This window comes from Girardinichthys multiradiatus, chromosome 22 (assembly GCF_021462225.1).
Source record: "Girardinichthys multiradiatus isolate DD_20200921_A chromosome 22, DD_fGirMul_XY1, whole genome shotgun sequence".
Lineage (NCBI taxonomy): Eukaryota > Metazoa > Chordata > Actinopteri > Cyprinodontiformes > Goodeidae > Girardinichthys > Girardinichthys multiradiatus.
Window position 1 is genome coordinate 33,152,289 of NC_061814.1, and position 15,135 is coordinate 33,167,423.

General features: G+C 39.6%; 1 protein-coding gene across 2 annotated transcripts in view; it reads right to left on the bottom strand.

Moving 5' to 3' along the window:
• Positions 1-1,630: 1,630 nt before the first annotated feature.
• Positions 1,631-15,135, bottom strand: part of sptlc3 (serine palmitoyltransferase, long chain base subunit 3) — a 31,854-nt gene continuing 18,349 nt past the window's right edge. For both annotated transcript variants that reach the window (XM_047350640.1, XM_047350641.1), the window contains exons 7-12: positions 10,835-10,940; positions 9,106-9,325; positions 6,699-6,825; positions 3,302-3,437; positions 2,307-2,436; positions 1,631-2,212 (exon numbers count right to left, since the gene is read on the bottom strand). In XM_047350640.1, the coding sequence (XP_047206596.1) occupies positions 2,099-2,212; positions 2,307-2,436; positions 3,302-3,437; positions 6,699-6,825; positions 9,106-9,325; positions 10,835-10,940 (833 nt within the window). In that variant the 3' untranslated portion in view covers positions 1,631-2,098. The remainder of the gene's footprint in view (positions 2,213-2,306; positions 2,437-3,301; positions 3,438-6,698; positions 6,826-9,105; positions 9,326-10,834; positions 10,941-15,135) is intronic.

Below are 15,135 nucleotides of genomic sequence, written 5' to 3' on the forward strand. Positions count from 1 at the left end.
GGATTTGGTGAATATACGCAGACCCGCCACAAAACATGCCGCAACACCTTTGTTATTGGTTGAGATTTTACTTCATGTCAAAGATGCAATTGCACCTTGATATATTATTTACAGGAGCACTATCATTTATAGCCGAGATGAAAGTTGTGTCATGTTGAGATTTTTTAAAACAACATTTCAGTATGGTTGTGAGTAATGAAAATAATCATGGATTAGGAGGTTTTAAAAGCTACTGCACAGAGGCTCAGGGCTTTTAGACACGTCAGGTAGATAATTTATCAACTTTTTCAAGTTAAGTGACAATTTTTTTTCTAAACAAGTAAAATAGTTTAGCAGCCAAACAGTAACAGTATAAGGCCAAATATTCGAATGTAGAGCCAGAAAGACTACAAACCTTGAAAGTATAGAACATAAATAAATTACAGTAACCACTGGATTCTGACAAAAAAGAACATTGTTTTATGTTGAACATGCACTGTTGTTTTTTCAACAAAAGCCCCTTACTAATAGTAATATGACTTGTGGATGTTTAGCTGCATATTGGGAACACCGAATAAAGATGGAGTGAGCACTTTTACTTTCCGCATAGATCCAGCAATACAGGAAAAGTGTGGGTGAGCTTCATGAAATTGAGTAGGTGAGCAAGAAGGATTTTTCCTTGTCTTAATTTGACCAACCCCAAATATATTAGCAAAAAAATGTGTAATTTTTCAGAATTTTTGTGGTTTTCTCATCCCTTTTAAATTGTTTGTTTATATCCAAGGACTACAACATTAATTAAATAATAGCCACTCTCTTTAAATGTTCCGTTTTCAAGTTTATCCACAATAATTAGCAACAGCAGCAACATGTTTTATCTCAGTTTCTGCGGCTAATGAGACAAATAAATGATGAAACATTAAAGTGCGGCTGCGGTCTGATTGTCTTACAGTGTTTTAACTGTAACTCCTCCATCCTCTACATGTATAGCATTAGTCTGAAGTTACACTCCAAGTCCAGATTACACGTAGCAGGGAGAAAACTAACTGTAGACAGACTTTAAATGGTGTGAGACAGTGTCCTTGAAATAAAGTTTTGACAGCTACAATTCTGTAGTACAGTAAAAAACGTATGAATAAAACTTAGACTGATCTGTAGAAAAGTGAGACTTTCAGCTGCTTCTATTCACTACTACTACGTTATACACAGTCGTTGCACGGCTCATTTGTACAAAGTATTCTGGTGACAGTTGTTTGGAGGGAGTGTACATCGGAGAAACAATAGTGGTCAGAACTGGTGGAGAAATGACATCTGCCTGAATAGTGCTATAATGTTTGGCACAAGGTACTTTTAAATCCCTTGGTTGGGTCCCCATTTGTTAGGTCTCCAAACTACTAACTCTCAGACATTTCTACTGATTTCCTCTTTCTCACTGGACAAATCAGTATAAATCTTTTGTCTTATGAACTCAAAATCAAGTTGGACAAATTGCTGTTACTACTTTCTTCTTGGTTAGCTATTGTGTTATGCGATACCTTTTTCCTTTTTTCCATTTCACACTTTTTAGACATTTCTCAGTTGAAGACATAGAAATGAATATACTAGCCTCAACTTCAAACCTAAGCAGATTTAAAAGAAAAAGTCCAAACAATTTGTAAATATGCCTTTTAAAACAGAATTATCTTGCTTAACATAATACACAGTGAATTACATCCTGTAAAATAGTTTATTCTTAAATAATTATTAGCGACAACAGTTCTAAAACTGGTAATAATTTATGAGTTATGAAGGATCTATGATGTAAGACCTTGTTATGTGGGCAAACGCTAAGTGACGCAAAATATTTTTCACATTACTGGTCCCTGCCATGCTTTTGCAGCAATTAACTGTAAGTCTTCAAAAACAATTATGTTAAGAAATATATTTAATTGAAATGAGCAAAAACAGCTCTTCTTCTGAATCAGTGTGTTACAATAACATATAAAAAAGCAGCTGCCAAACATTTGTCCTCTCTTCTGTGCAAAGCTCATAGGTGTCACCCTATAATATGTGTTAATGAGTCTGCAGTGGGAGGGACACTTCGTTTCGACACTGTGAATTAGAGGTGCGATGGGCCACATCAGCTGTCCACCTCAGAGTTTGTCCCCTTGCAGGGGTCAGGCCAAGAGGAACGTTTCCTCCGTGAAAACTTCAGACAGAGGAGGTCTCCTACTTCATTCATGTGGTGCAGCACCTGAAGAAAACAAAGTCCCAAAACATTTACTAAACCTTGATTCAGAGATTTAAAATAAAACATTCAATGTTGGTGAATTTCTCTGTGCGTGTACCTGGTCCAGTATCTCCCTGGTGTGTGACGCAGACAAACAAAATCGAGCTCGGGCCTCTGTGATTGGTGTGGCAGGAAAGCCAACCACTACGACACCTATTCTTCTCTCCAGCATTTCTCGAGCAAACGCTCTAGTTAGCAACACAAAGGTAAAATCCATTTAGATATTATTACCAGTAATATCAGTTTGATAATACATACATCATAATAGTAAATATAGCTGCATGATAGAGCCAAAACCTTTTGTTATTGCAATACCAGTGTGTGTAGTATCAATGCAGCAAAGAATGGTTGTTCAACGGCTGTGGCCAGATGTGCGTTTTGCAATAAAACTGCGTTGTTAGAATAGAAATAATGTGTTTCACATGTAGAAAACCCAAAGCAGAAACACATTACCACTGCATACTAGAGCCACACAATGAATCGCAAATTTATTGTTATTCCAGTCTCACTGTACCTAATATGAACACCACAAATAACTGCCTGGACAATAAGCATTAAGTAATTATTTAAATACCAGGCATTCAGACTCTCTATGCCAGTAATACATTTGGTGACACTATTTGGTGACATTGCTAAGGCATGATGCCACCACCACTGTGTTTCATGGTCGATGTGTTCAGGGTGTAGCACACAAAGCCCTACAAAAAGACATGGAAATTTGTAGGACTGGACAAACTGTGAATAGGTTTAAGAGGTATGAATACTTCTGCAAAGCAATGTTTTAGGACTGGGACTGAAAAGAAATTTAAATGTAACCAACAACAAAAAAAGCCATTATATTTAATCAATACCTTATGTGTCCTCTAATGCTTACAGACTACATTGTTTTTAGCTACTGATTCTTAGAAAACATTGGAAAAAATAAAAAGGTCCACAATCCAACCTACCCAAATATGATACAAGATGAGTGGACCTTTGCCTGAGATTGAAATTTAAACTCTGTGAACAACCAGATTGTGTTACGTGTGTAGGTGTGAGTTTAGGTGTACTTACACCACTTTGCCTGGCATGTAGAGCAGCACTGGAACCACAGGAGAGTCATCATCACCATAGATGATGAAGCCCATATCCTTCAGCTTGGCCCTGAAGTATCTGGTGTTTTCTGCCAACTGGCGGATCCGTCTAATGCCTCCAATTAAAACAAGGACATCACCAGATGTACATGAGTAATGCAACAACTCATTCCAATTTCCCCTGTGGGGAACAACATTAAATGTGTCTTTTAGTTTCTTGCAGTGGCATCTTCTCCTAAGTTCTGCACCATCTAGGCCAATCCAACCTCAGGGTTTCTCCACATTTTCATGTGAGATCTCATCCCTTTTATGTTTACTTAAAAAGCTTCAAAGATCACTATCAATTAATGCAGATATTTATTTGTGTATGAAACCGAAGTCAAATTCCTTCTCTGTGCAGAAAAGCCTGGTCAGTAAAGACTGACTCTGATTCTTCTTCTATTGTTGGCAGGCTTTGAAAGAATGAAAGAAAAAGAAAGAAAGAAAGAAAGAAAGAAAGGATGACAACCCAACTACAGAAAGAATGAAGGACACAAGAAAGAGAGGTAGGACATAAGGAAGGAAGAAAACAAGGGAGGAAAAACAGGCCTCAATGTAAAGGAAGGGAGGACATAAGGGGCGAAAGGAAGAAGCACACAACGAAGGAAAGCAAGGAAGGGCATGAAAGAAGGACAAAAATTTAGGACATAAAGAGGGAAAGACATAAAGGAATTACACAAGGAAAGAAAGAAAGAGGCACCAGAAAAAATGAAAAGACTGACACAACGGAGGAATGGAAGACACAAGGAATCATCTGAAAAAAGGGAGAAAGGAAGGACATAACAAAGGAAGGATGTAAGAAAAGACACAAAATTTAAATAACAGGACTGGGAATAAAGTCGGAAAATATAAATATTTTTCAGCACTTTTATTTCTTTTTCCATGTTTATCCAGACCTGGAAAATACTGGAATTGGGTTCCATACTTTCCCAGACTTTTCCAGGCTGTGTATGAACCCTGTACCAGCCCCCATAAATTTGTTCCTGATCAGAACTGGGCTGCAGCAGCAGCAGCAGATGGTTCGGTTTTGTCTGCCTGACAGCGGGGTATACACACTAGCTTGTTGCCAGAATGAGGGCTCACAAATTAGTTATGATGGATTTTGCACAAAATTATTGACTGCCAGTGAAGCTTAGCCATGACTGAGACTGAATATAAACAATGCGTAAGTATCACATGCACTGGATTTCAGATGACTATATTAGAAGTCACATCAAAGGAAGCAGAGGCGGTCTGCTCCGCTGACCCCCCAGTGTTCCTGAACAACGTGAATCGCTGGGGAGCCTGCTACTCGGTGGCTGCAGCAGAGTTTGGCATGAGCCGGCCTTGGAACCCAGCTCTGTTTCCCTCCGATTACCTGGGAACAGATTGGCAGTTGTTTCAAAGAGATGTAAGAGAGCACTTTAAATCCCCTTATCTCAGCAAAACAAGAGAGAAAGAGAGAGGGGTGGAGGGGAGAGAGAGAAAACATAACATTCGGACATCTGCCAAAAAGCACAGGTCCTATTTTGTAAATTGCTCCTCCCTGCTAAAATAGAGGCCATGGAGGTCAAAAGCCTGCCACAAGACGCAGAAATCGTCTGAAAACGTGTGACTGAAGCAGGCTGTCAGACTAAAGCAAAACCTATCAGGAAATGGAAAGATGAAGAAGACAGACAGAATCTGTCAGAAGAAAATAGAAAGACCTATCCGAGGTGTTTTATTGTTTTGTTGGACACTGGAGCCGCCGCACTCTCTGTGTTCCCTCCCTTCAATAAGACAGGTCAAGACTGATTTCTCTGCAAAAACTATTTCACTGAGCTACGTCAGATGCAAGGCATGTCTGATTCAGAGCCAGATAAAAGTTGCTTAGCTTTGCATGAACCCACAGTATACCTCAACCACAGCTCACTAGGCCTTTGTTCCTGCAGCGATTAACCCATTACAGGACTCTATCTTCTTCATTCTTATGTCCCAAAAAGCTTACGCCATGACTGCCTGTTTTCTCTACAGGACACATGCTTTAGATCCTTTAAATGTCATTCATACCATTCCTTTAAATACTTCACCAGAACAACATCTACCCAGAAGGTACTTACTTTGACTGGTCTAGTACAACCTTTTCCCTGTTCTTGGGTCTATTTCAATTAAAGCAGAAACTTTTCAGAATTCATCACAACACTTAAATGAAAATGCTCATGGACTGCATGATTTCCATTTCCCTGCCATTGCAGACCCATGTAATTGCTTGCACATTTTCTGACTAAGCAGCTGTTAGTATTTTCCTTCAGGTCCAATTCTTAATGCTAACACTGATAGTGTGCTGTGCACAAACAGCCAGGCAAGGTTTACGTTTATAGTACCTTGAAAACATATTTGTATCCTTGGAACGTTTACACATTTCTGTGTTACAGCCAAAATCTACTATACATTTTATTGGGATTTTCTGCAATAGACCAACACAAAGTAAGGCAGATTTGAAAAATGGAAGGGAAATAATACATGGCTTTCAAATGCGTTTATGAACAAAAACCTGAAAAGTGCGTTATTTAAAATTTCCAGTATAGCACAACTGAAACCTTGGAAACATTTGGCTATCCATAGAACAATCAAGAGGTCCAACGTAACCTGTGAGGAGCTGCAGAGATCCACAGCTCAGGTGGGAAAATCTGTAGACAGAACAGCTATTAATTGTGAACTCCACAATTTTGTCCTTTATGGCAGTGTGACAAGAACAAAGTCATACTTGAAAAAAAGTCATAGGAGCGTTGCAGTTTCCCACAAACCGTGGGATACAGCAAACATTTGGAAGAGAGAGCTCTGCTAAGATGAGACCAACAATGGGCTTTTTGGCCCTCGTTCAAAATATTATGCGTTGTAGAAAACTATCAGCACATGACCCGAAACAGGAACCACTCCTATGGTAAAACATGGTAGTGGCAGCATCATTCAGTGTGGATACTGTTTTTCAGTAGGGACATATGAGCTGGTCAGAGTTGAAAGGAAGACTTAAAATTGAGGTTCACTGATACTCTCCGTCCACACTGTCTGAGCTTTAGCTATTTTGAAAGGAAGATTGAGTAAATATATAGTTAGGTATAAACCCTGAATGAAAATTCCCGCCACTCTTCCTACAATTTTAATACCATGTAACGTTTTTCTTCCACTTTACAATTATGTGCTACATTCTATTGATCTTGGACACAAAGTCCCAGTAAAATACTTCAAGGTCTATGGTTTTAACATAACAAAATTAAAAGGTTTAAGAAATATGAATGCTTCTATGAGGCACAGTATCTTCCTTGGTGTCTGGATATATTTCTCTGTAAAAGAAAGTCCTAATATTCTCAAATTCTTACCCTCCATTGACCCGTCTTGTCCCATGATGCACTTCATGGCACGGGTGACCTGCTCTGTTATGGCAGGGGACATGGCTGAGGCGTATACTGCACTGTGAGAATGACTGCGCAGGTAGTCCACCAGATCCTGTACCAGGACACAAGCAATGAGGAGAAATACATACACATCTTATTATTAGGTAAACAGTGCATTGGTAATCCCAAATATACATAATCCTTCAATATGTGTAACAGATTACTTGTAGTTCTACATTATCACCACTAGAGGGAGCTCATGTACACCAAACACCTGAAAAGTAATTAAAACACCTCAAATCCTTTTTCTGTCACTAGGAGGAACTTGGCACTGAGTGTAATACAGCTCTGGAACCTTTCCCCCTCTCCTCCTCCTTAAACTGAATGAGGATTGTCAGGCTCATTATTCTGAAATGTCAGCAGGAGATTAATTCTGCCAGTGGCTGACAGGGAGAGAAGCAGAATTTCAGGGAACTGACTCGGTCGAGGCTCCAGGAGTGAGCCGTGACGGGCCTCTTTTCAGCGGTGGCGAGTGGCTGTGGGGTGATGACACACAGCCGGAGATGATGTCTGGCCACCATTTCCACTCACCACCATCTGTCCCCACTGGGCGGCGGCGGGCTGAAGTTTCCTCACACACATGGAGGGAAGGGGATTTTAGAGGAAAATTCAAATGAAGGATAAGAACTCTGGAACAACTTGACATCTGTTTTTGTTTAAGGCAGGAGATTTTCACAGCTTTGTGGTCCCACAGGATTTCAGCGCCACCAAGATAAGCCAGTGAGGAGGACATGTTTGAAATCCATCTCATGCCTGGGGGCGCACACTGACAACTCAAGGTGTTTCTGAAGCCACACAGTGGTCACAGCAATGGTGTGGCATACTTATTCAAAGCCACAGACTTTTCAGCCACTTTAAGTTACTCTAATGTCCAAACCTTTAACAAGTCTCACTGGTTATCAAAACCAAATTTAATTCATCAACTAGTAGTAAAGTACATTTATTCTGAAGAAGAAATTACACCTTAAACTGCACTTTACACAAAAAAGAGTAGGTTTATTTAAATATTTATGGTTATTGGAAGAAAAATTAATTGTGCAGTTGTTTAGCAGCACAATTTAGTAAAAGTTATAGAAGAAAATTATGTCTGGTAAGAGTTAATGTCAACTCGCTATTTAACAACAGCAAAGGAACTACAGTAAACTGCAGTAAATAAATGACAAATAATACTATTTCTAAGCCCCACCGTATTTACCAAATAAGGGTTTCGAGTGTGACAAGCAAAAATCTGTAGGGGGGCAAATACTTCTCAGCAATGTATATGCAGTTACTTATCCTTTCTGAGTAAAGATGAGGTTTAACCTAAAGGGTAACTGAATAATGCTTTGTATCCACACAGTTGAATAATAAGGAGCTCGAGGTGTATTTATTTTTGCTTTTCTCATAAAACAGCTAAAAGATGACTGTTTTCCAGAACACATGTGCAGAACCGTTTCTTGGTCAACCCGTATCCACTTAACGCAGGATTTGGGGCACTTCACCGCAACAACAAATATGCTTTCTCTCTCTTTTCCTGCCTTTTCCTTTTAAGAGTTTACAACAGCCAGCTGTCAAACCAGGAAGCACGTTGATACTTCAAACATCATCACGCTTGTTAAAAATCATCCCGTTAAATCTGGAGCACAGTTCCGATGCGCGCCACAAGAAGGGGCTGGCCCTCTGCCAGCGTTACCTTCTTATTAAGGCAGGGCAGGACTGAGCTAACATAAGGCAGGGAAAGGAAGGGTCCGTTTTTAAGAGCCTAATTCTAACATCAAGCCTGTTTCCTTGCTTTCTAATCAACAGCCTTGAAAACAATGTGGTTATGTACTAAAGTGTACTATTTAATAGAGTAAAAAGAATTAAAAGGACCCTGAGTTGCAGCTTATTGAACATTTGTTGAACACATGAGGCCAACAAAATAGGGACTGTTATGGAGTATGTATTATTCATTCCCATCTGTTTTGAATACCTGCTGCAAATAATTCTTGCATTGTAAACAGTTTATAGAGAAATAATTTACATGACTCATTTTATCTGGCTTTAAAAACAGGTTAGTGGTGCTAAACAAGTTCAAGACAGTGTCAGCTTGGCTATCTGATTCGCTGTAATGAGAACCAAAGGCTATTGGGATTGTTTCAGTGTGATTAATTTCCCCTACATCGTAAAATCTATCCTGACCCTATTTGGGTCCAAATGGATTAGCAACCGGACTAATTTCTGCTTGAGTGAATAATAGCATGTTTACTGCAGTGTTTCCAAACTCTCTCCTTCATAGGTGGGCCATAAACAGCTGAAATAGTGAGGACGGATTAAATGAGCAGAAGAAGGTGGAACAGAGCTCCACAGAAACCTTTTTCCCTGCGATGTAGCCTCCAGCTGCCCCAAAGCTCTTTGTGAAAGTCCCCATCATCACGTCCACATCAGCTGGCCTCACATTAAACAGCTCGGTGACTCCCCTCCCCGAAGGCCCCACTGCGCCGATACTGTGGGCTTCATCCAGGTAAAGATAGGCTTTATACTTCTTCTTCAGGGCAATGATTTCAGGCAGTCGAACCACTGAGCCCTCCATGCTAAGAACAGAGGTCCACAGAAAGAAAAACATGAATTCAAGCAGATGTAAGCATTAGAAACCAAATAACTTGACTCTGAAGTCTTATATTGGAGTTTCATACACTTATGAATGTAATACTATTTTGGGGTCTGTAAGCATTTTCTGTGTGAAGTTATCAAATACTTTAAAGGAATTTCAAAAACAAGAACCTAGTTGCATTGTGGGTTTTCTGTAATCGACACAAATTATTAATGTTGTCTCAAACATATACGTAAACCCACAAAAATATTTGGCGAACTATCCCATCAACAAGCTTCTGGTATGTTTTGGGGTGGATATTTGACCACTCTCTGTGTCAGTAATCGTAGATTTATCCAAATATTTCTTTGGGGTGAGATTGCTAATTTGATCTGACCACGTGTGGATGACACAAAATGCTGTAAACTGTATAATAATGCCACCTGGGAAAAAGAATGGTTAAAATCCTTAAAAGTCCTTAAAAGACCACAATTAATATGGCATTCATGTCCAGGAGAAGTAGATGGAAACTTTTTACCAGAACTGAATATAGCTAGACCTGCTACAATTTTTCAAGAATGTTTCTGCTGGCATTTTTACTCTTTCCTATCATATTTCTCCTACTTCTTCCTTCCCTCAGATTGAAACCTTTTAAGGCTACAAATAGACGGAATAACTAATCATATAGCCGGAGAACTGTAAAAATACTTGACTAGCTATACTTTCTTTGGCTTGAGCCTAAAGCCCAAATGATAGAAGACAGAGCTGAACCAGGAGCATTGTGGACATCAAAGAAGAGACAGGGATATAGCTAAAGTCTCCTTATCCGTGCCTTTTGATGTTCCAGGGAGGTGAAAGATGGAGCACTCATTCTTTCAGAGCTGGACAAAGGACAGCATTTTGCTGCAGTGATTCGCACTGTATACATTGATCAAGGCAGCATAATGAAGTAAAATAACTGTAGCTTTTTGGGGGGTTGGGTTACTCCAGTGTTTGAGTTTGTTCCCTTGTTTGTAGTGTATTGACAGTTAAGGGCAAAATGAGGCAAACAAATGAGAAAATACTATGTCAGTAATATAAACAGCTGCAGCTGGGGGTTCAGCCAAGTCAATCTCAGTGGCTCCATTTGGCCTTGAATTGGAACTAATGAGCAGATGGAGCGGGTCCCTAAGACTCGGGATACCTCACTGCCAGGAGAGACACACAATACCTTTCCCTTTTTCCCGGCCACACACAGATACACCTGCCAGCACACATACGATCAATTATTCCAACAGTAGGAAGGCAGGCAACTGAGAAAGAGTATTACAGGGGCATCTGAGCACAGGCTCACCTCAGGTTACAAATAAGGAGTTTTACGAAATCCTGGGAGACCAAACTCTGCTAGAGACTCTTGCTTAAAAAGATTGATGTGAGCAGAAGAAGGATCAATTTCTTTTAGCCATAACAAAATAATACATTGCAACAATAGTCTATGAAATAACCTAAAGACTGTTTAGTAAGAGCTGACCTGTAGATGCCCTCCACCATAATGAGGATCTTTTTCCAGGGTCTGTGGGTCCGAGGCTGCCCTGAGCAAACAGCCTCTCTTAGCAGCTTCTCCAGACTATGCATGTCTAAAAGCAAACACACACACACACACACACACACACACACACACACACACACACACACACGCACACGGGACAGTAAAAGACAAGGTGAGTAAAAAAAACAGATGTATTCAGCAGTGTAATAATATTTCCAAATCTGTGCACAAAAGTATTCAGTGTTAGGGCGGTACAAACTAATCTCAAAGACCTAAACAGTTCATACAGTTCAAAGCAAAAGTATTGTACACCATGAGATCAAATTTAAACTTTTTAGTCTACATGCAAAACAAGAATTGTGACAGAAACATACACTGCGTCCCCCCTGTACGCACCACTTCCACTGTGAAACCTGGTGGCGGCAGCATGATGCTGCGGGGATTTCTTCAGCAGGAAGAATAAGGGTTAAACCTGTTAGAAGCTGCAAAACACTTTGAGACTTTACCAATATTTTATTTCACCTTGTTTTACTTTACTTTTTTCAAATTTTAAGCTAGTCTATCTTTGTTGTGTTCCAATATATTTTAATTAGATTTCAATGTCTTTATCATATCCCTTTTACCTTGTTGTCAACATTATTTTAGTTTTCATCATAAAAAATAAATAATTCCTACATTTATTTTTTTTATTTACTTAAGTGTTTTAAATTTCCAGAATTTTTACCATCCTAACATTTTTTAGATCTGTTTCTAAAGTTTTTTCATTTCCAATTGCATTTTGTGAGTTATACATTTTAGGACATTTTATTCTAGTTGTCCAAATGTTATTATGCTATTTACTTTTAGTTTTGAAGATTTTGGCCTATTTTCTTTATTTGAGAGAAGCACTTTTAACACACATTGATAGATTAACTGATTAACCACGGCAGAGGTTCACCTTCCAACAGAACTAACTACAGTAAACATTGCAGTCAAAGCTACAAATGTTATGCATTTGTTAGAACGACCTAGTCAAAGTACAGAACAAATCATTATTTTAGAAGAAAATTCAATCTCTAGATGTCCAAAGCTGATAGAGACATCTCAGAAATATTTGTGGATGTTATTGTGGTGAAAGGTGGTTATTCAAAGAATTGACTCAGACGACCCTGAATACAAATACATGCTGCCCTTTTCAGATTTTTATTTGTAAAAAAAAAAAAAATTAAATAAAACTATGTATGATTCTCCTTCCAGGTCAGATTTATACAACATTTTGTCTTGGTCTATCACACAAAATCTTAAAAAAAAAAATAAAAATTATGCTTGTGGTTGTAAATTGTAGAAAGATTCAAGGGGTAATAATAGTCTTGAAAGAATCTGTGTGTGAATCTGGATGGGGTGGACGGGTGGGGTTCTTGTATCTCCAGCAGTCATTAGGTAAGAGGCAGGACAAACCCCAAAATGTTCCTTAAGTAAACTAATAAAGCTAATAACAGGAGAAACCTTTGCACTCAGAATTACACAAAGAGCTACATGTTTATTTAGAGAAACACATTTTAAGTTAATATGTTTAAAAACCATGACTGAAAAAGTAGCTCTTCCAAAGTAATTTCCCATTTTTAAAATACAGGAACCCTTTCACACACTTTTGCTACAATCCACCAGATGGCAGCATTGACCAGCTGTAATTCTCTAAAATTTATTATATTCAAAATAAAAAAAACTAGCCATGAGCAGCAGAAAAAAAACCTGCCACAGCCAACAGTCTGTCTAGATGATTGATATCACTGCCTCCACGCAGACACAGGTTCATTTAGGAGACAGCAGATGCTCTGCTGCTGCTAATATCCCCTCCTGAAGCTCAACAGAACAGAATGCATCCGGAGCTACTAAAATCTATGTGAAGGAGACCAGACAAGAGATTATTTTACAGCATCAGTCTGATTTAAGATAAGCTCTGATCTAACATGAGACTCTGTGTGACTAGATGCTAATCTTCCTCTTCATTGGACATGTGCACACAGCAGCGAATATCTATAAATTGCTACTGTATTATCTTTGCTTTCCTTCCTAGCTGAATTAATGGTGATGCTTTCAAAAAGCATTAAATACATAAAAATATCAAACTGATTTAAAACAAAAAGGAAAAAAGAAAATATTTTACAACGTTGCTGGACTGTACCAGTTTATCCTGTTTGTTGTAAGGAAATCCAGTTCTGTCAAACATGCAAATCGTAAACATTTCAGCTGCTGTGAACAATTGCACAATGGCAGCACTTCCAACACTAACTAAAATAGTTAAACCATGTCAATATTTTTATACAACTAATTCTCATAAATGAATGCTTGAGTGTCAGCTGTTGAAGGATTTATGCCAAGGAGTGGTCTGCTGCTCAGGTGCCCGAGGCTTCTTTGCCTTTAGACAGCCCTCAGGGGTCTGATTGGTGGAACTGTCTGAGCTTTCACCTGTCAGGATGAGTTTGCTGCTAAAGGTCTAGCCCATTTGTGGTGTTGTGAATGTGGTGGTTTTGAGATAGAAGGTTTATTTCGATGCAAACCTATTTCGCAAAACCACGTAACTAAATATATACAGTGTCTTTCAAAAAGATTCAAACCCCTTGAACCTTTATATATTTTGTTTTGTTTAACCGTAAAGTTCAATTTATTTTATCTGACAAACACAAAGTGGTACATCAGTGCTAAGAGAAGGGAAAATTATGTATGGTTTTAAAATTTTTTTTACAAGTTAAAATGTGTGATGAGCATTTTGTATTAAGCACATTTTATTCTTAACCAGCTTGGCCTCAGAAGTCACCCAATTAGTAAACAGAGTCCACCCATGTATAGTTTAATCTCAGTATGAATCCAGCTGTTCTGTGAAGGCCTCAGAGGTTTGTTAGAGAACATTAGTGACAAACAGCATCATGACACAACAGGCTGCTCAGGGATAAAGTTGGGGAGAAATTTAATATCCTAAATTTTGGACATATCATGGAACATTGTTAAATTTATATTCTGAAAAAGGAAATAGTATGGCACAACTGCAAACCTACCAAGACATGGCTATGCACCTCAACTGACAGGCCAGGAAAGGAGAGCATGATTTCAAGAAGCAACAATGTTTAGTGTCTGCTTGCAGGGGGACAATTGCCTTTACTGCTTTCTGGGTCTATTTGTTTTTGATGTGATTTTCCTAAATTGTTTTTCTGATGGAAGTGGGACAAACAGTGCATTGCCCATTTGGGTGTGGTCTGTAGCAATGTGTCCGGCCCTTTTCTGGACTCGTGTGGCATAAATCGAGTCCAGATCTGGCAGATGACATCCCACAATCCCCTGTGCTGACTTGTGCTAATTAATTTCTCTCCTGTGCTGTGCAGCTCCCATGCCACACCGTGACACTGAAGCACAGGATGCTTTCAATTGTGGCCCTGCAAACGTTTGTGAGCAGCTGAGTAGAAAGTCCAGTACGTTTCAGCTTTCTGAGAAAGAAGAGCCATCATTGGGCCTTCTTTACCAGGTGGTAGGTGTTCTCAATACAGGAAAGGACAGAGGAAAAGTGAATGCCCAGGAACTCTATGCTGTCCACACGCTCCACCACCTCCCCCTGAATGCAAAGAGGATTGTGTTCAGTCTTCCTGGACTTTCTGTAATCCACTATCACTTCCTTGGTCTTGCTGATGTTCAGGACGAGGTTGTTCCTGGAGCACCACTGAGTCAGATTGTGGACCTCCTGTCTGTAGTGGGTCTCATCATTGTTAGATATGAGACCCACCACAGTGGTGTCGTCCTCAAACTTCCCAACCATTTTTGTTTTGTGAATAGCAGAGCAGTCATGTGTGAATAGGGTGAAAAGGGCAGGGCTGAAAATGCAATCCTGCAACGTGCTGGTGTCGAGGATCAGTGGGGCAGATGTGAGTTTCCCTATCCTCACCACCTGGGGCTTGTTGGTGAGGAAGTCGGTGATCCAGGAGCAAAGTGGTGCAGATAAACCAAGGTTGTGGAGCTTCATGGCCAGCATGTCGGGAAGGACGGTGTTGAAGGCTGAGCTGAAGTCCAAAAATAGCATCCTAACATGGGTGTTAGGGCGCTGCAGATGAGTCAGGGCCTGGTGAAGTGCTAACGGGACAGCATCCTCTGTGCAGCGATTCTTCCTGTGGGCAAACTGCAGGCTGTCCAGGCCATGCAAAACACTAGGTCCTGCAGAGAACTAATTCTGCAAATTACCTTAAAAAATATCGTCCCTACTGTGAAACAGATAGATGGCAGCATCATGCTGTGGGGATGCTTTAATTTAGCAGAGA